This window comes from Egretta garzetta, unplaced genomic scaffold (assembly GCF_000687185.1).
Source record: "Egretta garzetta isolate BGI_Z169 unplaced genomic scaffold, ASM68718v1 scaffold495, whole genome shotgun sequence".
In the NCBI taxonomy this organism is placed as follows: Eukaryota; Metazoa; Chordata; class Aves; order Pelecaniformes; family Ardeidae; genus Egretta; species Egretta garzetta.
Genome location: NW_009259866.1, coordinates 1,021,850 through 1,047,874, shown reverse-complemented (window position 1 = coordinate 1,047,874; position 26,025 = coordinate 1,021,850). Strand labels below are relative to the sequence as shown.

General features: G+C 42.9%; 1 protein-coding gene across 1 annotated transcript in view; it reads left to right on the top strand.

Moving 5' to 3' along the window:
* Positions 1 to 26,025, top strand: part of LOC104127423 (adhesion G protein-coupled receptor B1-like) — a gene marked incomplete at its 5' end in the record, with an annotated part of 69,637 nt that overhangs the window by 31,058 nt on the left and 12,554 nt on the right. Inside the window, 7 exons of the mRNA XM_035895630.1 lie at positions 4,823 to 4,921; positions 13,373 to 13,544; positions 14,719 to 14,814; positions 17,516 to 17,570; positions 21,762 to 22,441; positions 23,426 to 23,461; positions 24,941 to 25,045. Of these exons, the coding sequence (XP_035751523.1) occupies positions 4,823 to 4,921; positions 13,373 to 13,544; positions 14,719 to 14,814; positions 17,516 to 17,570; positions 21,762 to 22,441; positions 23,426 to 23,461; positions 24,941 to 25,045 (1,243 nt within the window). The remainder of the gene's footprint in view (positions 1 to 4,822; positions 4,922 to 13,372; positions 13,545 to 14,718; positions 14,815 to 17,515; positions 17,571 to 21,761; positions 22,442 to 23,425; positions 23,462 to 24,940; positions 25,046 to 26,025) is intronic.

Genomic DNA, 26,025 nt, shown 5'->3' with positions numbered 1-26,025 from the left:
TCCACAGCCACCACCACCCCAACCTCCATCCCTGAAGCCTGGGGCTTGTGTTACCTGGTTTTCTTTGTAGTATAAATTGAAGAGCTGACCCAACAGTTCTTATCACCCTGGTCTCACTAGGGGTTGACTGGGTGGAGCTACCGTACCGGACTGTCTGTTGGTTTACTTCCAAACTCTGTTGACAATGGATATTTTGTCATTGGCTCCAGCAGGATGAACACACACACACCCACCCTTCATCTTTGTTTCTAGAAATGAGTCTGTAGCCTGCTCAGACTTTAGCCCTGAGCTGTGCCATGCTCCAAGCAAAAGCCAGAAATGGCAGGCTGACAATCTGAATCAAATCAAATGCACAGGTCAGCCTGGCTGCTGATGGTAGTACATTATTTTCTTCTGCCTTATTTGGCTTGCTGTTGCAGTCAGAGATACTATCTCCTTACCTGCTGCTAGGAAAGACAGGGTTGTGTGTTCTCACTTGTCCATTGATGGCATTTGATTTAGCACTGCGGATAACGATTGCATTCTTGAAGGAAGAAGTTGTTTACAGATACAAGAACAAGAGGTGTTCTGGTGCCTCTGCACCACGGCTACAGGCAGAGCTTAAAACCTTAGGAGGCTGGTGGAGAAGATACAGGATAGACCCTATCAATGACATTGGAGGCAGCATGGGTGCCTGTCGCCTTCTTTGCTGCACTCCTGGGCTTCACAGGGAGGATAAGCTGCTTTATCTACTGTGGTGCTGCAAAAGCCTTGGGCCCTAAAATGGGGTCTCAGAGGGTAGAGGTGGAAAGTACAGAAGAGGTTCAATATTCCTGTCCTTGCACTGTTGAGTACTTCTGGTGGAAATGGCTTTTAACTGAGCGATGGCAACAAAACTGAGGGTAGAAGCAAGCTCTTATCCAGCCTGGAGACAAACACAGGAACATGTTAAGGTTCATGTTTTATCAGCAGTGTTGACGTGGCCAAGCAGCGTGGTCCCTCAGTGCAGCAAAGAGGAGAATCTCAATGCCTTAGCAGTGCCATGGTCATGATAATAACAGGAGGCTTAAGTATGCTTGGATGATCGGAGGTATCAATTGCTGCTGGGTTGAACAGGTACATGAAGAAGTGACCTCGGTGCATTGCTTAAAGCTGCTGCTAACGAGCGAGTGCTTTATTCTGGATGAAGCCTTCTTCACAAAGAGAAACTCAAGAAAATACCCAAAGTGCAGAGTCTGTAGCAAGATAATTGCACTTGAAAGTCAGTGCTGAAATAAATGGTTTATTGGATTAGCAGAGCAGCAAGTTACCGTCTCTCAGTCTCTCCCTCTCTAATATAAACTGCATACAGAATGACCTTATTTAATACATAGAAGCTGGTTATTGATCACATCCATGACTGTACTTTGAAAACAAAACCTACAAAGCAAAAAAAAAAAAACCAAACCAACCCTCATTTTTCTGATGTTCTTTGTTTTTTCTTTCTTTTCTCTTTTTTCCCCCCTTCTTTCGTGTCCGTGTGTGTGTGTGCAGCACTTTTAAGCCTTCTCTGTGCTCAATGATTTTGTTCTCCTTTCGAAGTGCACCCGCTGAGAGTGCGGAAGCACTTTTGAGAGCTCTGGTGCCCCTTCCTTTTAGCTAGCCGCTTCTGGCCTGGGCTTGGGAACCGTGTTGGAAGGTAGATCTGAAGATCATCAGAATGAGTAACGGCCTTGGAGATGTTTGGATCTAAGGAGATGGTTTAAAGAAACGTTGTGTTTCCTTTAGCAGAGGCAAGAAGTATGGTTCAGTGTTGCAAAAACAAAAACAAAGGGGGAAAAAAAAACAAAAAGAGGGAAAAAAAAGAGACCTGTTGAACGTTAAGAGGAGCACAGCACACATACGCAGATCAGCTGGCACAAATAAATCAGTGCTAACAGTTCCTGTGAAATAATACCCAAGACATGATAGGTTTTGCCCTATGCTTAGCAGAGGAAATTGCTATGATTACTGTTGTCACATCTGTCAGAAAACATTGACTTTCTAATGGCAATGACTTTATAGAAATATCACAAAACCGGGATGTAGAGAGTTGGGTGTGATTACCTGGAGAGCTGGAGGAACACTCACAACTACCCCAACTCCTCTCTGGGCACGGGAGAAAACCGTGCAAGAGTCTCCCAGCAGAGCGGTGTCCATTGGCGGTCAGCTGCACCAACAGTGATTGAGCTCTACTGATGGGACCGCTCCTAAAATGAATGTTTTGATATCAGACGCAGGAGCCTCTAAAATGAATTTTAAATTTATTCAGCCAGCTTTTATTCCAAAAGCATTTGTGTGCTCATGCAGCCAGGGAAGAAGAATGAGACTATAGGGTATATTCGCAAAGGCTAATTTTAGCCTGCTGAGTTTAATCTCCCTAGGCTTCCTCTGTAACTACTGGAGAGAGACAGGAGCCTTGTTTAGTTGTTCCAGCTTACCCCTTAGAGAACCTTTACTTTTATCTCTCTGTTGATTATAGAGAGGACTTGAGAAAGTTTGCCCCGATACCTTGTGTGAAATATTCTCTGCGCGACTGTCCTGGCAGGGTGTAACGGAGCTGGATCGTCAGGGCATAGAGAAGAAAGTAATTGGAAAGATAATAAGTACATTAAAATAGGAACAGATTCTGATTGCCCTTCATCTGGGAACATTTCATGTTGGAAGCAGTGCTCCCGCTCTTCGGGCCGTGCATGGTGTAAAGCACTGATCAGTAACAGGTAGAAAAGTCCAGGCTCCAGTGAACACACCAGATGAGTCTGTGAGCTGTTTGTGGGTATTTAGGAAGGAGAAAAAGCTAAATTAAATGAATGCATTATTCACTGTGATTATTTCATTAGCTACCCTTTCATACATACAGGCACCAATATAAACCTGCTACGGAAGTTCCAATATATTAACAACCTCATGCCCCCAACAAGAACAAATTAGAATATAAATGTATCCACGTCTGCGCCTACTGCTTACAAATTTCTGCATAAATACACCGAAGAGCAGTTACAGTTGTGTGTTATAGTGGTCTTTTGGCCAATTCTTTGTGATTCAGTGTCATTCATGTTTTTTCTGGTATAGTTTTCCATCAAATTCCTCAAATCAATCTACTTTCTTTTTGCTGCCTATCTCTGCCTCTCTCTGTCTCTCTGCTTATCTGTTCTTTGTGGCTTATAGATCTGGGGATAAGCTGTCTTTTTTTAAGGGTCGTGCACTTAATGCCTCTCAAGACCCACTTTATCTTTGGTCCAGCCATTGTTCTCACTGGATTTACACCATCCTTCTTGGAAGATATGTATCTATTGACACAGGAGCTAATTTTCTCTGTGTCTGAAGGCTGAAAGTTTCCATGGGACACCTTAGCCATTGTTCTGGAAGGGAGCAATGGCTTATGTCACCATAACTAATTAAAAGACCAATCAATAGCCACTTGAAAGTGGGCCACTAGGACCACTGATAATGCTGTGTTGGTGTTCATGGGGATGTCCTTTTTGCAATGAGACTGAACACAAAGCTGTAAAAGTTAAGAACCTCTCTGTCAAGTTTCCTAATCTCTCTCCCAGACAGGATAGGGCTGTAAAACCCCCGACATTTGGTACCTGCAAACATCACCCCTCACCAGCTGCACTGCCATCACCCAAGAATGACAGGCCTACTGTCCTTTGGCAGTGATGTTCATGCCCTCTCTGATATCAGGCACTGCATGTAGGTCTGTAGGATGTTTTGCAGACTGCTGCCCATTTTCTAAGCCAGATCTGATGTATGTGGGTGTCGATCTGTGCAAGTCAGAGAGCGCACACAAACTAGTAAATTCTGGGAAGAAACAGGGCTGATGCCAAGCTAATGTGGCTTCTGAGCTCCTGAATAAGATCTGCCTTGTTGGCTAGGTGGGTTCACACTCATCAGCTTCTAAAACTTGTGAGGTATGCCCTTTAGGAGATCCTTGCAGCCCCTTATACCAGCAGACAAAAATGGCCTGGTTCTGTGGTTGATCCTATCCAGAGAAAGTGGGAGCAACTGATGTGAATAATTCTCAGGGTTCATCCCAAAGATATTTTCAGCTCCAGAACAAAATCTGAGAGAAGAAATGTCTCCACAGTAGTCAGCCAGTCCAGCTCCCTTCAGAGCAGGTTAATGGTCTTACAAAACACCCAAGTTGGCTTAACTTCCAGGACATAAATAGTCCCATTTGCATGTCCTTCATCACAGATTAAGCAACCAAAGAGTTGCTTAACTATCTCCTGGTATTGTCAGCTGCCACGTGGGTATCCCCACCAAGGCAAGTATTAGCACACAAGGGCCGGTGGAGAAGATACATGACTTATCCCATGCATTGACTTAGGAAAGAAGATGAGCAGACACAGTCCCCACAGCCCTACTTCTTGCCTTCTACTGTACAACCCTGCCACCTTTTTTGTTTTGGAGCAAAAAGGCCAGGAGGGAAAACAACAATTTCTCAAAAACTAACCAAAAGGAAGAGGTGGAGACTGGGAGAGCAGTACTGGTTTCTCTTCCGTGGGTGCCACAGAGAGACACCTTGAATCTGGCAAAACATTCACCAACACAGTTCCACCCTCTCCAGCGGCAGCAACATGGCTCTGAATTGCACATTTTTCCCATTTCCCGCATCTGGAGTGGTACAGATGAGAGAGTTTTATTCCTGCCTGTCTTTCATTTCTTTTTTCAGACTGGGTATGGTTGGTTGGTTCCCTTTCTTCTTTCTTCCTTTCTTTCGTTTGTTCTTTCTTTTGGCTTCTCTTTTCCTTTCCTTTCTACGTTTGTGTTCATAAGCAAAGTGTTTTGTTTTGTTTCAGTCTTTTGGTTTTAATTGCAGTCAGATGGCAGTGCCCCTTTACGGCATGACGCTCAAATGTTCCAAGTGTGGAGTAGTTTCTTCTGCTGAAGTTTCGGCCACAGCCACCAGTAACGCCATGTTAGTTCCTCTAATTTCAACTTCTTTTCTTTCTTTCCACTTTTCTTTTTTTTTTTTTTAAATTTATTTTATTTCCCTCTTTCATTTCCCTGCACTCACTAGCCCTTGTTTGTTTTCTCTCCCCATGTTCCTGCCCACCTCCCCACATCCCCAGCTCTCCCTGACCTCATTCTGTGGGCCATAAGTAGTGTAGGGCTCCTGCAACATCCCTGGAGCAAAAGCTGATGGGCTGGATCCTGAGAAGTACTTTATCACATGCCTATATTTAAGCATGGGAGCAGCCCATGGAAGATAAAGGAACTCTTCATCTGTTGGAAGCTGGGTATATGTTTAATGCCCCCATTTAATTTAGTTCTTGGCGTTAGAGACTTAAAGATGTGGTTCTCTTTACTTTTGATGGTAGACGGGGGCCTCAAACTCCAGCTTTGCCAAACACTTAAGCATGTGCTTGATTTTTTTTCCTCCAGAGGCTGCAGAGCATTGAGTGTGATTTAAGTGAGATGGTGAATCACTTCTAAGTGTTTTTTTTTTTTCTCTTATAGAAGGCTAGAGTTAAGTTTAATACCTCATAGGGCTGTAGTTCTGATTTGATAAGTGTTGACTGCCTCTTTTGGACCCCTAAAAGCACTTGGAATTAGTTCTCAAAATCTTAAAGTGTTTCATAGCTCTGAGTTACAGAAGTCAAATGTTGTTAAATCTCATCTTAGATGCCGCTGGAGTTAGTAAAAAAAAAAAAAAAAGAAAATGCCAGAGCTTTGTTCTGCTGGAGAAAGTGTTGCTATTTATATAGTTGGCTTTTTTCCCAAAGATTAAGGTAGGAGGGAGAGCGATGAGGGAAGGTTTGTCTTTCTTCCTTCCCTTTTGAAATTTTATTATCTACATCATTTCCAAGTGATACTATATTTTGGTTTTGATGCCTAGAGTAATATATGTAAAATGTGTGAAAGAAACAGTCTCAGATCTAGACATGTGCGATTTGAAAACTCCTACCTTTAATTAATCTAAACAAAAATAGGCAGCTGAGTGCCAAATCTCAAGATGTAGAAATATAAAAGAAAATCAAAACACAAGGTTTTCTCCTTTTTTTTTTTTCTCTGCAAATGAAGCCATTTATATAAAATCCAAAAAGAGTTTAGGGAAAAATGTACATTTCTGAAAAACAACCGTTAGAAAAAGAGAACATGCAATCACCTCTATTAAGAGCTAGCAGTTTCTATGAGATGCAAAAGCTAACCAAAATCGCATTTATTTTTCACTGCTTGAAGGTGCTTACTTACCTTTTGCAACAGTGCCCAGCTGAGATGGTGAGATGGCATTGGTCCAGACACGTGTACCACAAGTCTGGAATTAGCAGGTCACTGCATTTCACTTTCCTGCAACTGCAGAGGAATGCTAAACCAGCAGAAGCTTTACTATTAATAAATTAGTGTGTTAATTAAAAGAGGCTTTCAGTTCATAGTAAATTCATTTGAGAAGTAAAACAATCTCAAGTGCTCCTCCCATATTGTCTGACATCGGCCTGTTATAAATTACATATTCTGATTCATCTTCAAATCAGAAAAAAAAAAGGAATATGAAATCCAGATCTCCTACTTACCCTGATTTTCTAATTTAAGGGGTTTGATAGAAATTGGAGGGCTTTAGTAGGAGGATATGCCTTTCGTTTCCCAGCAGATAGAATACCTTAGATGATAAATTCCAGTTGTGGTTTTGTTCTTTGTCCCGAAGGGTCCCATGCTCTTGTCCTTGCAAAGGGACCACTGAGTAATACACAAATTAGTTCACTCAGCCGTCATCTACCCTTGTCATCCACTTCATTCTGCAGCTGAACTGTTTCTGTTTTTCTTCCTCCAACTCTATTGTAAATTACGTTGTCAATAAGGCAAAGCCCTGTTTATGCTTCATGCCACCACCACCATTCTGCTGGCCTTCATCCCAGACCTTGGACCAGCTTTGCCATTCAGTTTTGAAGTTTTGTAATGTAAATCAGATGCCACAAGTCTTCCTGGCTCCTCTCTGACCTGGAATTAGCCATAGTTGTTTGGTAGAGAGCATATGAAGGATGTTCCTGCCTTGTTCCTGCTGGGGTTGCTCATGCCCTGTCCAGCTTACCTCCCATAGGTTTCAGAGCCTCGTTTTCTCATTTCATAGAAGTTTTGAGCAGCTCTTTGTGGCAATATCTGCGTCTAAGACAAGAAGGGATCAGAGAAGGGGATGTGTAACTGAGGGAAAACATGGTAAACCACTGCTGAGAGAGCAGGTAGTAATCAGGACAGAAGTTAAAAAACATGCACCAGAAATTGTGCAATTTCTTGACTCGGGAAATTATAAAAGGGAGAGCTTTGGATGTCTATGACCTGTTAAGGGTTAGCTAGACCTGACAGGTGTGGGTTAAAAAACCCCTTCACTTTAGGTTGTTCTGGAGAAGATGCTGGGCACACTTTGCCATTAGAGAACCTCGTTTCCTATATTTCCTTCCTTTTATTGCTGCCTGTAGGGTAGCCTCAGCCTGTGAAATACTGCCTTATGATTAATTTGTCTTTGCTACCCGTAAAAAAATTTTTATCAGAGACAGGGAAAAAATATCTCAGGGGCATTGCTTTGTACTTGCTGCGAACGAGGATGTCCACTGCAGATCCCAGGGACTGATTCTGGATGGATGCATAGATGGATGCATTTATGGATAGGAGGAATTCCTGCCAGGTATTGTGTTGCAAATATGCAAATATGGACTCTTAAGTTTTGACCATAGGGAAGAGACTGGCCCAAGACTGAGGCCCTGGCACAGTGTATTCTTCTTGCAGGCAATCCACACAGGAGTCAATGTCAGGGAGTTGTCATGACCCTTCTCATGTATCATCCCTCTTACATCATCAGAAGCTTATGTCTCAAATCTCCCATCTAAGGAATTTGCTCTTTTTCTTGGCTCAGAGTTGTTTCAGGAAATCCTAGATATCAAATTTTCTGCCTGTATGGTAGTTCCAGGACTAATGTGAATCAGTATTTCCATGCATGGCTGGTTTTGTGAAGGAGACTGTTCCTCAGGAGAGTGTTGTTCTCATAGTTCAAGGAATCTGAAATTGCATCTTTACCTGGGGATAATACTTGGGCCCTGCAGGTCCTTGCTTGGACTGTCAAAGAACAACTCCCCTTATTAATAACCAAGCAGTCTGCCCATAGCGACTTCATTACCTGCCTGTCTCATTTAGAGGCATTTGATTTCCTGTTCCCCTAGCTGTATGGTTCAGATTGCAGCAACTGAGAGAGCAATCATCTTTTGGAGAAAATATGAATAATAGCTTGTGTTTCTGTGTTGCCTGTGCATGGGAAGAGCATGCATAGTGCCCCTCTTTTCTAGTTACAGATTTCCTATCTTGGTTATATAGGCATAGAGTTAAAGGGAGTTTCTCTGAAACTGTCCCTAAAATTGGGGCAATACTCTTGTTTTTAGGAGGAATACAAGTTAGAGGAGGGGTAAAGCATGTACTGTGGTTTTCCCGTAGCAGAACTGCTGTGATACAGGAATAGCACACTCGTTGTTGGGGGCTGACCTGCTGGAAAGCAGCTCTGCTGAGAGGGACCTGGGAGTCCTGGTAGACGACAAGCTGACCATGAGCCAGCAATGTGCCCTTGTTGCCAAGAAGGCCAATGGTATCCTGGGGTGTATTAAGAGGAGTGTGGCCAGCAGGTCGAGGGAGGTTCTCCTCCCCCTCTACTCTGCCCTGGTGAGACCCCACCTGGAGTACTGTGTCCAGTTCTGGGCTCCCCAGTTCAAGAAAGATGAGGAACTCCTAGAAAGAGTCCAGAGGAGGGCAACTAGGATGATAAAGGGACTGGAGCACCTCCCCTACGAGGAAAGGCTGAGAGAGTTGGGCTTGTTCAGCCTGAAGAAGAGAAGACTGAGAGGGGACCTTATCAACACATACAAATATCTTAAGGGCTGAAGTCACGAGGCTGGAAGCAGTCTGTTTGCAGTGGTGTCCAGCGACAGGACTAGGGGCAATGGGTGCAAACTGAAACATAAGAGGTTTCAGTTGAATATGAGGAAAAACTTCTTTACTCTAAGGGTGACAGAGCCCTGGACCAGGCTGCCCAGGGAGGTTGTGGAGTCTCCTTCTCTGGAGATATCCAAAGCCCGCCTGGATGAAGTCCTGTGTAGCATGCTCTAGGTGAGCCTGCTTTAGCAGGGGGGTTGGACTAGATGATCTCCCAAGGTCCCTTCCAACCCTTGCGATTCTGTGATTCTGTTAGAATAGTGGAGCAGCATGTGCCACCCCGTGCAGCATGCAAGGAGCCATCCCTTGTCTTATGTGTTAAGTCCACCTACGATCTCCCTTCCAGAGCTCCTCTCCAGGAGCTGCTTTCTGTATTATGAAGTTACTTTTCCTTTTGCTGCTTCTTTAGCTTATAGTACTGGCTGCCCTGCCAGTGTTGAGTAATGAGAAGAATTGATCACTTACCTCTTTATAACGGCCCTTTACATCTTTGTTGGCATGTACTGTGTGTCCCCCTGCACTTGCCTTTTGTCAGGGTGCAGGCCTCTTAATCTTTCTTCATGTAGATCTTTGTTTCCAAACCCATTTTTTTTCCTCTTTCCATTGCTATCCTCTAAGTGCCACCCATTTATCCTGCTTCTTTTGCAAAGATGAAGACTCTCAAGGCTGCCAGCTAGCTAAAGAACAAAACCACAGCGAGTTTTTGATATTTTGACCAAAGGCCATCATCTGCTTGTTGCCAGAGCTGGGTCTGCTATGTGCTTTCATAAGGCTAAGTCTTTGCCATGCTAGATAAAGCTGTGGACAATGTTATTGTGCGGCCATGTTGTCACATGTCATTGTAATTATATTTGGTTGCACTGTGCTGTAGCATTGCCATATCCCAAAGTAACGCCCTTCCTCTGCAATGCAGCAGTAGCGTGGTGTGGTGGGAAGGAACAACGTGACACTACAACTGTACTGCTGAGTAACATTGTCATGTCATGGTCATCAGATGATGAACCAGCATCATGGTTCCACAATGCAGTGCAATGATCTTCCCTGATATTGCTGTCACTCGTCAGAAGTGATGTAATGTATGGGACAAATAAGAGGATCTGCCAGCTAATTCCTTTGACTCAAGCAATAAAAATCCTGGATTCATTGATCATAAATAATCCATAATGAGGAGCCATTAGGTAATCATAATATCATTATATAACAAATTATAATTTCATTTCACATCATGTGCCACCATAACATGAAGTTTCTTAGGCCCTATAAGTCACCCTGGAACCTTCTAAGGATGCACAGTACCTCCTAAAAGAGGGACAGACGGAAAGGTGGCAGAAGTATGAGTCCTGCTATGAATTCAGCTCACAGCAAGTAGAATTAAGGGCAACGTCACAGGAAACCCACTTGTCTTCCCCTGAGTTTTCTTCTGAAATTTCACTCTTGATAAGATTTTTTTTTTTAAATTGAACTTTTTTTTAATTTAATATTTCAAAAACTGAAAGTGAAATGAGGGCAAGTTACATTCCTATGACCTGTTGCCATCCACTGCCTGAGGATAAAGATTATGCACTAAGTGTCGAGCAACATTTCTGTAACATTTGTAAGGGATGAATATTGTTGAGAGGGCATCTGCAAGGTGAATCACAAAGAGAGCAGAAAGGCCATACTCTTAGCTGGTGTACATCAGCACAACTCAGTTGGGAAAATCCTGATTTACTCCAGCTGAATAGGTGGCGTAATACTGTTTTCATCATCTGAGTTGGAAGGGCAGAGATGTATGTGGTGATTTAAGGTTGCTTATGTTGGGAGCAATAGTGAAGTCCATCAGGATGTCTCAACCTAGAAGAAAGTTGAATAGTTTGGCCATATGGAGACACAGAGAGATGCACTGAGTCCAGTGTGAAGACAGCAGGAGCTCTGAAGGGTGCCCACTGGAGTTACGGATATTGCATCTGTGTTCTGGATAGCAAATAGACTCAGGTGGTTAAAGTGTTAAAGCAGGGTGCCTGCATTTTATTTTTTTTTAAGCAGGTTTTGAAGCCGGTGGATTGAAATCTGACCATTTGCTAAAGAGAGACATAATTTACCTCCTCATCAGCATCCCTTACAACCCCAAATCCACTTCTAAATCTTGCCTCCAGATCCAAATCATTGTCAACCTGATTTTGCAGTTCTCTTCAAGAATGGAAAACCCATCCAAATTTAGACAGGTTCAGACCCATAATTACAGTTCAGATCCATTCTCAGATGTGGCTACCAGGTTTCTTCTTTGCACACTGGTGGTAGCAACGTATACATATATTGTATATTAAGAGTATGCTGGGAGACCAGATAATTCCAGGAAGCAGAGTTGTCTGGTACAGACCTTTTCTAGCAGTCTCTATTGACTTTGTTGGTTTCCAGCAATCACAATTGCAAGTTGCTACTGGAACGACTTCATCTACCAAGTCATGCCTCAGGCACGTTGTGTTTGCTGATACTTGCATGAAAGACACATCTCGAGTGGCATGTTATGGAGCAAGCCTCTACCTTTCTGTTTGGCTTTTCTGCCTCTCTGATTATTTTTTTTCTGCACTTACTGCTTAGCCAGTTTTGTGAATGCACTGCTGCAAATGGTAGCAAAAAGAGATTTCAGTAAGATGAGGCAGATTCCAGAGGGCTGAGGGAGAAGTGGAATAAAAATATCTGTTTAGGAGTTGTTCGGTTGAGGGCTGTCTGGCTGCTGCTTTTTTTTTTTTTTTTAATAATACTTTGAAATTATAGTTCATGGTGGATATTAAAGAACATTCATTTGTCATCCTGTATAAAATTACAAGGTATCAGATTATGTCATGGCCCTTACCTTACATGGAAGTCTCATAATGCTTGTTTTAATTGAAAAAAAAAGTATATTCAATTTGCCTGCTCCCTTAGGTAAACTACATTGCTTAATAATACCACTAAAGAACATATCTGAGTCTGGACAGGTTGTAGAAATATTTGCAATCCGAGTACCGTTACGACTATAAAAATAACCTGTGACTTCAGTATGCAGTCATTACAGCAGAACCAATGTAACAATCCTTGAAAAACTCTTAACTGAAGCCAGGGCATTACATCCTGATGTCCGTACCTCTGTCCAAGTTCCAGCTTTGTTCAGGTAAAACTCTCACAAGTCTGTGAGAGTGGTACCTGGATAACCAGCAAGTAAACATTATTAAAAACTTGATCATATATCAGAAAATGGTAAGCAAGCCCCATGTAAGTACTGTAAAACATGTGTCATGATATCTGTCCTGTAATTTATTGTGTTGCCTGTATTTGTTTCTTAGTATATAGGTTGAGGGGTTTTACGCAGAAGAATCTTGAAGCTCAACTTGTTATTCAGCCTGTGCATAGGTCTACTCTTATGTGTTAGATAAAAGCCCACAGAGAAATTCTCCTGGTACTCTTCGTGCACCAGCACTGCCAAGTACATCGGATGACTGACATCTTAAAATCTCCCTAATAAGCTGTTAAGATTGCTTGGCACCCTTTTTGGTCAGAGAGCTGAATGACTAAATAGTCCACGGGAGCAGAGCTGCTTTCCCGTTTCTAGAGCCATCACTCACAGATAAAGTGGGTGTTCATGGGGCTGGACTTGCACTACAGAAAACTGTTTTGTCAAGTTTTCTGTCTCGTGAATGAAGAAGTGGCTTCAAACTTAATTTATTTTAACCCAGAATGTCCACCTAAAAATAAACTTATTTACAATAATTGTGAAATATAGAAACAACTGTAAATTTTTTCAAAGCTTTCAGCTGGGGAGATGACACAAAAAACCAGAAAATTTTTTCTTCACAGAAAAATTGAGTCAGGTATCAGTTCTGGTGTTCATTGATGTAGTGTTATAGGGACCATCAGCTGTAGAGTAAGGGAGCAACAGCAGAATATCAGTCTCCACATCAGCTTTAGGCTTGTCCATTTTAGTCACTTGAAAGCGTGACACATGTCCCCAGTGTTGCTGTCTTCCATGTGCTGTGGAAGTCCAAGTGTCTGTAACCCAAGTACCAACAGCTATCGTGACAAACCAGTCTCTGCTGCAATTGTTCCCCTTCCCTTTGGCAACCTACAGTGCTTGTATTTTGTCTCCCCTCCTTGGGAAATGCCATCGTTGTGGACTTGTGACACAGAGTGGGAAGGGCGTGAAAGGGGGAGTGAGGTATCTGCATCCTTCCTCCCCACCTCAAGTTTTATGCATGACTGCACCATTGAAAAGTAGTCCCTCCCGTAGAAATGTGTGTCACCTGTTTTGCTAGCGTGAGTGTGCAAAGCATCTTCCTGCATCGCCATGACAGGGGCTCAGAAGACATCTAGCACGAGAATACATTTGCTCAAGAAGTCTTCTGAAAGCCCCATGGGATCAGGAGGCTGAATTAGCAACCCACGTAGGAGCAGGTGAGGCTGAAACGGACCTGAATTCTCTTTTCCTCTCCCTTGATAGGGCATCCCTTTGGAGCTCCTGCGTGGTCCTACCTCTCCTGGCTCTCACCTGGATGTCTGCAGTTCTGGCAATCACAGACAGGCGGTCAGCACTCTTCCAGATCCTTTTTGCCGTCTTTGACTCGTTGGAGGGCTTTGTCATTGTTATGGTCCATTGCATCCTAAGGCGTGAGGTGAGATGAATGAGTTGTTCTCTTTTATATAACCAACACGCTTCCTATAGAAAACATCTGAAAAATGTCCAGTCACCCTGGTAGCTTCTCTAACCCGATGAACTTTTGCCTTTGTGTAGACAGTGACCACAAAACTGACCATGACAGTATTGGTCAGAGGGAAGGAAGGATGAATAAATGGTTGTCATGCTGACTGTGCTGCAGAGTGGAATTTGGGGGACAGTCTTAGATTATCTAACCTGTCAGGTTTTGGTTGTTTAACACCAAAATTAATATTTCCAGAATGTTTACACTCCACCTCCAAAAATGGAATAGTAAGAAAAACAATTTGTTTGTTTGATTTCAAAAGGGGCAACTTGCTCCAAGATTTACAGAATGATTTTACGTTGGCATTAGTGCCTTAGATAGTTGAGCTAGAAAGTAAAGCTAGCAATAATCAAGCAAGGAAATTGAGTAAATTCTCTCCAGCCTCCCTGTGGAGATTTAAAATGGTAAATTATATCAGGGAAGAAAAGGATGAATCTTTTATGTTTCTTTTATTCTTTTCATCCTACTGAGTGGATAGACTATTAATAACAGAGACAGGAAGGGGTTTTTTTTTTCAATATTCATTTTATCTTCTTACAGCTCCTTTAAATTAAGTAAAACAGATTAATTTCTTATGTCAGGCCAATGAAATCAATGGAATTACACCACTGGCTTGGCTGAGACTCCTTCAACTAATTACATTATGAATACGGGCCTGCATTTAACTCCACTGCAGTTGCCATTTTTTCCATAGATTTCAGTGAGTTTTGGATCACATATGTATTACAGCCAATACAGGATCATAATCAGACATTGGAGACCCCAATAGAATGATTTATGGAATAGCATCCACTGTAAACATATTGCAAGCTGCAAAATTGATGACATTTTTATTCTCGACCATATAAATCAGGCAACTAGAAGTGACCAACGCTGACCCAGAATACCTGTAAAACCTTTGAGTTGCTCTGTTAGTATCTGAGATATGCAACATATAAACCATTTGAAACGAATACCTGGATGCTACTAAAGCAGGATCCATGTTCTTTTGATCTACCAAGGAATTTTTTTTTTTCTTCAGCAGAATTGAAGATGGTTTGGTGTTCCTGTCTGACTCTGACTTTTGCAAATCCATTTGTTCCTGCAGGTCCAGGATGCTGTGAAGTGCCGAGTAGTAGATCGCCAGGAAGAGGGCAATGGAGACTCAGGGGGGTCATTTCAGAATGGACACGCTCAGCTAATGGTAGGTAGCTACCACCTAGTCTATTATTAAGGAACTTATGGGCATTTTTAACTCATAACTGATAAACAAAGGGCTCTGTCAATCATAGTTTTTGCAGTCATCGTTCTTTCTTCCTTTAAACCTGTGTTTGAACAAACGTAGCACTTAGCATAGGCTCTTTCACACAGATCTGATTTCTTTTCATTTTAATATTAAGGGGCTCAAACTTACACACCAAGTTTTGCAGACATCTTGGTGAGATCCATTCTCCCCCCAAAAATACAAAGCCACACTATACCTCCCAGGTCTTCCAGACCTTTTCATCCCCGTCATGCTGCCTTGTCCTACTTGGAGCTAGGAGGCAGTAGTTTAATACTGTTTTAATCATAGTGTGTTGGGTCATTCTTATAAAGATGCTGTCTCAAAGGGATTTGTTTCTCTCAAAAGCACACTTGTTCACGTCTCTTCACTGGGAATATAGTTTAAGCACTGTAAACCTGGGTCCTGTTGTGTAAGTCCTTTACAAACAGTCTAGATAAGGCCGTAGAAGAATAATCTGCGAGGAATTGTCTTGCATCTGCTTCAGTGCTATGATGTAGATGATATAAGAGGCATTTGATTTCTGAGGCCGGGGTAAGGACATCAGGATAATCACAAGATTTGAACAAGTTCCAAAAACTTCTAGTTAATATTAGACCTATATCATAACCCAGAGGTGGTTTCTTTCCAGTCACTCCTGTGCTAAGCTAAGTAGCTTGTGCTTGGGTACAAGACCTCATTTCAAATAGCACAATCTTTAGATCAAGACATCAAGGCATATACAATTCTACCACACCTCATAGGTGTTTGTTAAAAATGGGTGCCTCATTTCCAGTTTAAATGCTTAGTCTTCTCATTTTCAGACTTAGGTTCTTGCTATGTCTATTTATACGTAATTAGAAAGCCCCTTGCGTGCCTAGTACTTTTGCTCCTTCAATAATGGACACCATAATCATATCCAGTCTCAGTCTTCCTTTCAATAAGTTAAGACACCGAGCTTTTTTATTCTCCATCTGTTAGACATTTCCCTTCAAATTATTTATATAACCCTTTTCCACATGCCCTTCAGACTCTCACCATCCTTGAAAAATGTGGATGCTATATTTGTTATTCTATTGTCACTATCCCAAGCATTACATTCTGAAGTTTCATATTTTTGTCTCTCTGTATAAGTCCCAGCTTTCACTCATTATCAACCACCTTGCAAAATTCTCTGTCAGCTACATGTTTTTTAGCAATGAGATTACATTTACTTCTGCACTGGTGATGGATGTGTTGAGAAGTAGAGAGCTTACAATCAGTTTCTTCACATTCAGGCACAAAAAGCTCCTGGATCTAGAAGTGAATGATGGAATGATCCTCACTGATATTTTTAATGGGGTACAATGTTATTATATAGTGACTGAGTTGTAAAATAACCACAGAAATGAAAAGCTTTGAGGTTGGCATTTTTGCCGTTACCTCTTCCAGTAATCTCCGGATCTGTCTAACAAGTGAAAAGAGTAGCTGAGTAGAACTGTTTCCCACAAAATCGTGTTGGCTGGTATTAAATATAAACCTATCTTTTATTTATTTATCAGTAGACCTAGTACAGGCTGTTCAGTTACATTTTTCTGGAACTCCTGTAATGAAAATAAGACTATATTTTTCCATGTTATCCCACTTGCCCATTTAAATGTTAGTTCAGTCTTCTTTCTCTTCTGTTCTTTCCAGATTTATTTGATATCCCAAATAATTTACTAAGAAATTAGCATCAAGAAGGTTGAGATAATTCCTCAACGAGCTTTTCAAAAACTCTTGGATCTCAACCTGCTAATATTAAAGTGTTTATCCCAGGGGGATGGGGATTTTTTTTTCACTACCTTCTTAGTATTAAACTGGAATGTATTTAATCACATTAATACAATTATATTCAGTGTCTTCTTTCTGAAATGATCCTAGAAATAATCAATGAATTTTTCTACCTTTTGCTAGTTTGTGGCCTTTCCATTATTCCACGAAAACTCATGGCCCACTGTGACTCAGTGTACCCAGTTCTTTGAAATATTATCTGCTAAAAGCTTTAGACAAAGGATTAACTCATACTGGGGGAAGAAAGGAGTTTCATTTGGCTGTTCAGACCGCTTGAAAACGTTATTCCCCCTTTGTGCCTGCAGGGACCATTGATTTTACATGCTAAGAGTTTCAGAAGCAGAGACTTGTTTCTACTTCACGTGACTTGGTGATAGATCACAAGAAAGTCCAGTGGGTATGGAGCATTCTCAGCAGCAGCCCCAGATCTTTTTAATGAGTGGAGGGGAATCCACTTAGACCAAGTGTGAGGAGATACATCCAAGGCAGATCAGGACAGGAACCTATCTCCTGTTTTTTAGGAATGTGCATAAACCTATTCCAGGGAGATATTTTAATCTGGCAGCCCAGGAATTAGTGTATGGATGAGCAGATGAATCCAGCTGAAAAGCAATGTTACAGCTTTGCCACTGCCTGAGGTTCAAGAGCCATGGCTGGAAGAAAGCGGTCTGTTTGCCATGTTTCAAAGCCCAAGGAAAATGTCTGTCCTCCACTCTTCTGGCAATGGTTTTGTCTGCCTCACTAATTAAACTGGGTTTTTACCTTTTCCAAATGGCTTTCTTTCCCCCACCACCTCCCTTTGACCACATCTTCTGTGTTCTCTGTCTTTCAGACTGATTTTGAGAAGGACGTGGATATGGCTTGTAGATCAGGTGAGCACATCACAGGTGAGAATCAACAAGTGACCTGGTTTGGGGATTGAACTAGGCCATTTTTTTTTCCTTTCTGTTTTATTTGTGTGTGTCTTAGTGGCTTGCATGTACTTGTGTGAACTGCCCTTACTCTAAACCCTGGCCAAAAGAAAGCAACACCCTTAATTCTCCTCCATGCTTTGCTTATCCTATTTCCCCATAGCTCTTCTGGCCTTTTAGCTAAGATTAGGCCTTGCCTCCAAGGTATTATTTCTTACCCATGGCCCATGCAACACAGTGGCAGAGAAGAGTGTCAGGGAAGACCACTAGTGGTCCCTTCCAACCCTAAACATTCTATGATTCTATGATTCTATGATAAGAAGAGACTGGATACATCTCTTCCTACTGTGATCCTTCTTTGCTTTAGCAACCCCTACCCGAGCAGGTCACACTGGTCACACCAGCTCATACAGCTCTGTGGTCAGGAGAGGTGTCTTTGAGAAGGTCTGGAATCTGCAGAGCCTTCCTACCACTCCACCTGGCTCCATGCACACTTCTAGTGCAGTTGTAAGCTGCCTGAATATACAGAGATGGGTCAGGTCTCTCCTGTGCCTGTAGCTTTCTGCCGTGTGTTCAATCACACGCATTCATTTTGATCCTGAAGGTCTGCATGAATTAACAGGCCCTTTCCCTAATACCTCCCTTTTTCTCTCATTCCCCTGGGGGTGTCTGTGCTGTCTGGATTCTCCTTTGCTACCTGCTTGTCTCTGCAGGTTTCGTTCTCTCCTGGTCCTAGCATGCCTGCTCATTTGGCTGGGGTTTTTTTTCTTACCCTTTGTAGATATTTAGGCTTTAATTTACCCTTCGAGACTTCTCCCTCTTCCAAGCAAGAGATATACCGGCTTGCTTGGCACTTGCATATAATTCATATCTTCCAAACCAGGATCTCCCCTAGCCAAGGTCGGTACATACTGTCTGTTCAGTTACCATCATGGGAAAGTCTCTCTCTCCCCACCTCTCCCCACCTCCCCTCTTCTCTACCCTTTCCTTCCTTCCTTCCTTCCTTCCTTCCTTCCTTCCTTCCTTCCTTCCTTCCTTCTACCCTTTCCTTCCTTCCTTCCTTCCTTCCTGTCTTCCTTCCTGTCTTCCTGTCTTCCTTCCTGTCTTCCTTCCTGTCTTCCTGTCTTCCTTCCTGTCTTCCTTCCTGTCTTCCTGTCTTCCTTCCTTCCTTCCTTCCTTCCTTCCTTCCTGTCTTCCTGTCTTCCTTCCTTCTTTCCTTCCTTCCTTCCTTCCTTCCTGTCTTCCTTCCTTCCTTCCTTCCTTCCTTCCTCTTCCTTCCTTCCTCTTTCTTTTCTCCTCCCTTCCTTCCTTTCTTTCTTTCTTTCTTTCTTTCTTCTTTCTTTTTTCTTTCCTACCTTTCTTCCTTCCTTCCTTCCTTCATCTCCGTTTTTTCTTCCCATTTCTCTCCTTCTCTCTCTCTCTACACAATTACCTGTCCCTTTAATTTTTCTTTTTCTTTATTTAATCTATCATGTATTTATCCACTTCTAATGTATTGATCTATAATTCATCTCTTTCTCTCTATATTGCAATCACTTATTTATCTCTCTCTTCAGCTGTCTGTCTTGCTGTACCTGTTATTTGTGTATTTCTCTCTCTGTCAACATTTATCTCTGTCACTGTGTTTCTGTGTATTGTCTGTCATTGTCACTATCATTTATCTATCTAATATCTACCTATATCTTATTTATCTTTTCCTGTCCTTCTTTCTGCCTCACTCCCTCTCCCTATGCTTATCACAGTCACAGTATATTTATCTCACTTATCCCTGTGATATCTTATTTCATGGTCTTTTTCTGTCCATTTATCTCTTTTCAGGGTCTGTCCATTTTTTCCATTCTGTTTCTCTGTCTCACACTCTCTAATCTAATTTCTAGCTGTCTCCTTCTCCTCATCTGTCTTCCTCCTTCCTTTTTGACACCAAAGACCTCCGTTCCAAAAAAATCACGTGCAAAAAACATGCATGTGAGACCAGGTCTGACTCGAACGCACGCTCAACGAACATGCATCGAGGCTGGGTGCTGGCACACATAACCAGCTACACAGCCGGCAGCCCAGATTGTGCTGGAAACCAAGGCAGACCCTGAACTCCTGCAATAAAGGAGCCTTTCTCGATCTGCTACCAAGTTTCTTGCTCCCAAATCGAGCTTCCCAGAAGAAGGGAAGGAGCTGATTGATTTCACATGACTTCAGGGCAGAAGACCCTGGATCAGAAGCTTGCTATCAGCCTAGACTTCCCTTCCTTTGCCAGCATACAGCAATACAATTTATTTGTTGATGTCTGCCTGAAGAGATAGCCCTCCTCTGATAAAGTGCTGTTAGTCTGCACCAAGCTAAGCAGTTAATAACAGTCCCCATTTCAGAGACCTTTCTATGTGGTGCATCATCCTATGCATTCTGCTTGTTGAATAATAAAAAATAGAAATCTGTCTGTTGGTTTCTGGCCGCCATTTCTCCTGGAGGCACCAGTTCTCGTGTTATGGTGGATTGGAGTTATGCCTGATACTGCTCATAACCTCCTCATTTAGCTTCGCTGGTAGGATTGGGTCCATGGCTCAATGTTGAAAGCTCACTCTGCTCCATGATTGGAGATTGCTGAGTGCATATCTCTCCAAACTTACTTTCTGCAGCTGACGTTAGCATGGAGAAGAGCCTGAATCAATAAACCTTACTGACACTCCCAAGTGAAGGGTTTGACTTCAGTAACATCTTCCCAGAGTGTATGCTATGAATACGCTGTAATGATCTGATTTATCCTAGCGTGTCCTCTAGCAATGTCAAGATGACTGCGGCTGCCATAGTTACACCAGTGTGTTTAGCTTTCAAAGCTTTTTAAGAGTTCTTTTATTCTACTTGGTCTCCTTGTCATCCTGCCTTGCTCACTCTATAGTCTTAGAGGGGAGCTTTGCTCTTCCAGCACCCATTGTCCCCAGTACGAGTTGGTAGAATAATTAGTGTGTCCCTTGGGTTGCCTATGTCCTGCCTCTGTCCCAGGTGGAGTAGCTGAATAGCATCAGGTTACCCCAAAGGTCCTTGTCTCTAGTCCATTGAGAAAAAAATAAGTAAAAGGATGCTTTTTTTTTTTTTTTTTTTTTTTTTTTACTTCTGAGATGGGTGAAAGGGGAACATGCATTTATTTCTCCTTTCCTTTGCTGAAATACTGGGTAAGTAGCTTTCAGTCCCACACCACTTTGCCGCCACCCCACAGTCTGTGATTTCCATCCCTTGGAGACATCAAGGCAGATGTCGTTATCTTCCTAAGGTCTTTGATGCAGCCTGAAATCAACTGAGTAATAGACTCTTAAGCCTAGAAGAGGAGCAGATGTCTTGTTGTGGGCAGTGTTGTGTGGGAATGAGTGTCTGCGTGTCCTTTATGTACCTCTTACTGGGCATGTTCACCTCGTCCTCAGTTTAAGGTTTTCCTCTCCTACTAAGGAATATTCATGGCACTCCTTTCTTTCCTCAAGGGAAATTGAAAAACACTAAGTAATTAGCTCTCACAAAGGCTTGGCATGATTACTAGAATGTAAGCTTTTTGGAGAGCAGTTAGAAATTTATAACAAAATGTGGTGTGTTTTAAAATACCAAGTCATCGCCACTGAAACCGTTCCTGGGAAAAGATCAACCTGAAGCAGTTTGGCAAGTTTAAAACAAAGAAGCAAAAAAAGAATTTACATTTGAAATCATTGATAATGCTGCATTTCAGCTACTTTCTGAATCAAAATAATTTTTTAGATGAAAGCAACCTTTTATTTCAAAAAATTCTGTTCTTTTATAGGTTAGTAATATGTAGTATATATACATAGATATACACTATATGTATTAAGTATATAGACATGTATTTGCTTTTCAAGATATTGTTATTGATGTGATAATATGTGATGGCCTAGTTTGGAGTTTTGGCCATGATTGCATTGGGAAATTTGCGATGTAAAGAATTCTTTCAAAATGAGAACCTTTTTTCCTCCCTAGCTTTAGCTTTATCTTCAGCATCCTGGATACATACAAAAAAAAACCCAAAAAAACGTATAAAACATGGTTCTGCCACCATAGCCTCTTCCTGAGAGGTCCAAGGGAACATGCTAGCATGGTGTGACTGTGGTAGGTATATTGATGCGTTCACAAAAACTTACATAATGTGCTAAGGATACTTGTCTGTCTCCCTAGTGCTGAATAAAGACATCACCACCTGCAGGACCTCAACCATCACAGGAACACTGAAGCGTCCATCACTACCGGATGAAGAGAAATTGAAACTCAATCACCAGAAGGGGTCATCAAACTTTAACAGTCTTCCAGCCAATGTCTCCAAGATGCATCTTCAGGGCTCACCACACTACCTGGGGGCCATCAACCTGAATGAGTTCAGCAATCACTCTCTCACTCTGAAGAAGGACAAGAACCAGCCACCTAAGTCCATCTACATCTGTGATGGGGACATCTTCAAGAAGTTGGACTCGGAACTCTCCCGGGCGCAAGAGCAAACACTGGACACCAGCTACGTCATTCTGCCTACCAACACGTCTACCTTACGGGCCAAACCGCCCAAAGACGAGAGCAAATACAGCATCAATATTGATCAGATGCCCCAGACACGGCTCATCCACCTCAGTATGGCTACTGACCCAGGCTTTGTTGTCAAGAGTCCTCCACGGGAGCCTGTAACCATGACATGCAGTGAGGTGCAAGGTTCCCCCATGATACAACAACAGCAGCAGCTGGCTCCACAAAATATCTCCAACGAGTCACAGATTCCCAACAGCCTGTGTGACACAGGTGACTCAGGGAACTCGGGTGTGGTGTCCAAGAGTGAGACCGTCTCCACCCTCTCCATGAGCTCCTTGGAGGTGAGGATGTGAATGACTGTCTTGTTCTCAGACCAGAAAGACTCCCTGCCCTCAATGCTGGCCACAGCAGGTGTTTAAAGAGAAGCACCCTAGGCTAAACACAAGCCACCATGCGATGCCAGTGTGGCATTATCATGAGGGATCACTGGCATGTGATAACCATTTTGTAATCTAATGGTTAAAATCCCTCATGACTTCCACAGACATGTTCCATTGCTGGAAGGACTCTCTTTAGCCCTACAGGCAATGCCAAGTCCAATAAAAACATCAGCTTGTCAAAGACCGTTCATTTTAATTCAAGGCACATGGCTTGCATTAGCTTTTCTCCTGTTCTCTGCTTCTGTTTCCCATGTTGATGACTTCAGTCATGATATGGATGAGAAAACCCTAGCGGTCGCAGGTGTAAATGTCCCTAAGGCATGCCCCACAATGCTTTTAGCATCAGAGGGATGTCAGAGGTTTTGCATAAGTGCAGCCCTCTCCTTCTGACCTGTGATAACTCATTACATATATTAGCATTTCTCCCTAGACTATAGATCTTACGCTAATGACTGTCCAAGTTTTTGCACTTCTCAGTATCTGGCCCTTTTCTTGCCTGTTGTCAGAGAGTAGGTCTCAGCCATTGCTGTCCAAACTTCACTCTCGGCTGACTGATGTTCAAAAGCTCCAGTAGATCAATTGGCTGAGCTTCTCTGCTTTCCATTCTGTGAACCACCTGCAAGCTCATAACTAGGACAGAGGCTTGAATTGGCCAAACTCCATGCTCAGCCCTCCTTGGCGCTCGGTGGTTTTTGATAAGAGTCCCTCTAGATGGCTGCTGCTTTCTGTCATGAAGTGCCAGAGAAACACATTAAAGGTGTAGGAAGAGAGAAAAGGAGATGGACTCTTGCCTGGTTTATCCACTGTGTGGTTCAGTTTGTGCTCGCTCACCAGCATCAATCCCTTACTAACCATCACCCATCTCTTTTTCTTTTGAATACCCAGAGGCGGAAATCCCGGTATGCAGAGCTAGATTTTGAGGTGAGTACATCCCTTTCTGAATGTGTTTTTTGTTGAGTAGGATAAGAAAGAGAAATGCTGCTTTCTTTTCTTTCTGGCACCTTTGCAGGAGTGCTGCCTTTGCCAAAGAGCTTCTTCAAGTGTCTAAAAACAGTGGGTTGAAAGAGTTGTGCTGGCTGCCTAATAAGGCTTACCCTGTGCCGCTAAGCAAATGGGTGATTTATATTGGTTCATGCTTAATTTATGGAGCAGCTTCTTTGTAAACATTTGTAAATCAAGCTCCTACACTTGCTTGCCCAAGGCCTGTAACTGCTCTGTGAGCAAAATGCTTACGGAAAGCTGATGGAGCAGTAAAGGTGACTGCACCATGTTCCTGTTTGAGAAGCACACCCACATTTTGTTGGTAGCCTAAAATGCCTTGCCTTTTGTGCGCAAGATCTGTTGCTTAACAGAAAGAGGCTAATAGGTCCCCACTGTCACAACCCATTTTCAGCTCTGGTCTTTCACACCTGTTAATGAACCTCACAGAATCAGTCTGGGTGGAAAAAGTCTAAACTGTACATAGGGAAATGTCCACCCTCACACCTGAGGCACAGAGCAGAAAGCTTTGAAAGAGCCAATACTCTACAGAGGGTCCATGGGACTAGTGAGAGCTAGTGCAGCTATCCTGAGTCCAGTCATGGCATCCTTCCCAGCAGAGCTATCCTTTCCCTTCAAAACTGCAAGCTTATTCCAAAACAGAATCACATTGGAGGCCCACAAGGTGTTGCTTTAACACTAGAATCACTTCAGAGCTCCAGGTTGTGAGCTTAGTCTGAAATTGAGGCATGATGAGTACATCTAAGCTGATACTTCAAGTTGGTCCCAAACTATTTTGAGCCACCTTCTCCAATTATATAGCACTTGGCAGAGAACAAGAAAGCCGTATTCAACATGCTTTTGCATGCAAAGGGAAGTCCTTGTAGAAATTAGTCCCGCCTTTCCTTCTAGGCAGTAGAAGGTAGAAGACAAATGCAGAGGGGCCAAAACACAAAGAGAAGGAAATTGTGGAATAGTTTCTGATGGAACTTCTTGTACCCAAATCCTACATGTTTGGGTAAGCTCTGAACACATTTTCAAAGGAGGTGCGCTAAGAACTGAGTGGGCACGGGGTCAGGTATCAGTTAAAGAAGGTCAGGAAAGCCTCCTAGGCGAAGCTGGTAGAACATTGCCAGTCAAGCACAAATTCTGCAGAATAAACACTTGGCAGCTGCAGATTTAGGGTAACCATAAGGTCAAAAATCAGTCTTTTCCACATTCTCCCCCCATCTCATCCTGAAAATAAAGGGAGTCCTATGCTGGTTCCTCAGAGAACTTTGAAGGTAGTTTAGGCATGCCATATTGCACCTATAGGGAGGCAGAGGCAGGTTTTAATAATGTATGTAACTTTGGAGGGAAGACATGTTGTTTCTGCACAGTTGAATAGGGTTTGCTGACCTGTGGCCCTTGTGTTTTCTTCAGAAAATCATGCACACAAGAAAACGTCACCAAGACATGTTCCAAGACCTGAACAGAAAACTCCAGCATGCAGAGAAGGAGAAGGAGTCTCCAACAACGGACAGCAAGGTTAGTCAGACACTTGCAGAACCTAGAGAACTCTAGTGCCAGCAGGAGCACAGCAAGAGAGCAGGGAAGTTTAGGAGCGAGCCCCCACTGAATGCCTTACCTTGATTTTTTGTCCATGCGTGTTGCACCAAGCACATGTGCACCTCACAGGACACAGAGAGCCACAGAGGTACCACTAGTTTATCTACAGAGTGGTCAACAGCCCGGAAGGAAAATGTCTGTCCTCATGTCTGTTTGTGGTGAATGGAGTCCGTTGTCTTGTTTGCCTCTGTTCCCTGTGTCCGTTTCTGTTCTTTGCATCCCCATTCAGGTAATCTCCAAGTGCCCAATCCATCCACTCATAGCTAAGAACTGGAAACCAGAACAGCCTTGAGGAAATCTAGGTGGAAAGGTGAGAGGGCAGAAGGTGAGGACAACAGGAATCTTCTATCCCACTTGCAGGGGCTGAGTTGGAAGCCAAGGCAGCAGCGTTGGGCATAGTTATTTAGGGAAGCCACAGCAATGGGATTTAAGCTGTGATGGTAGCAGCACTTCTTGGGGACTGCATGCTAATTAAATGTAGCGTGAGGGTATTTTTGGCAGCTGATCGCCATATACATGGCAAACTTTCAGGGCAAGAAGGGAGGCAGGCTGAGGGAAAGACCTTGCAGCCTTTCAGGGGGGCAGAGATTTGGTACTAGAAATAGATAGCAGGAGCCTGTGTAGCAAGTGATGTGGATAACGCAAATAAGGGAGGGCAGGCTGATGGCACCTTCCCCATATGTCAGTCCATTAGACCTACTGAGCAAGAGTCAAAAGGTTGCAAGGAAGTGTATTTACTCCAGCAGAAGGAGCAGCAAGGTCAAGTTGGCAGTAAGAAATGAAATTTGGGTTGTGCCTGCACTCAGGAGAGGGGCAAGGCGAGCTATTTATAACTTTCTTGGTCATTTGCCAGCAAAGTCAGATCCAGGACGCACAGTCACCTACAGCATGGCCAGGGA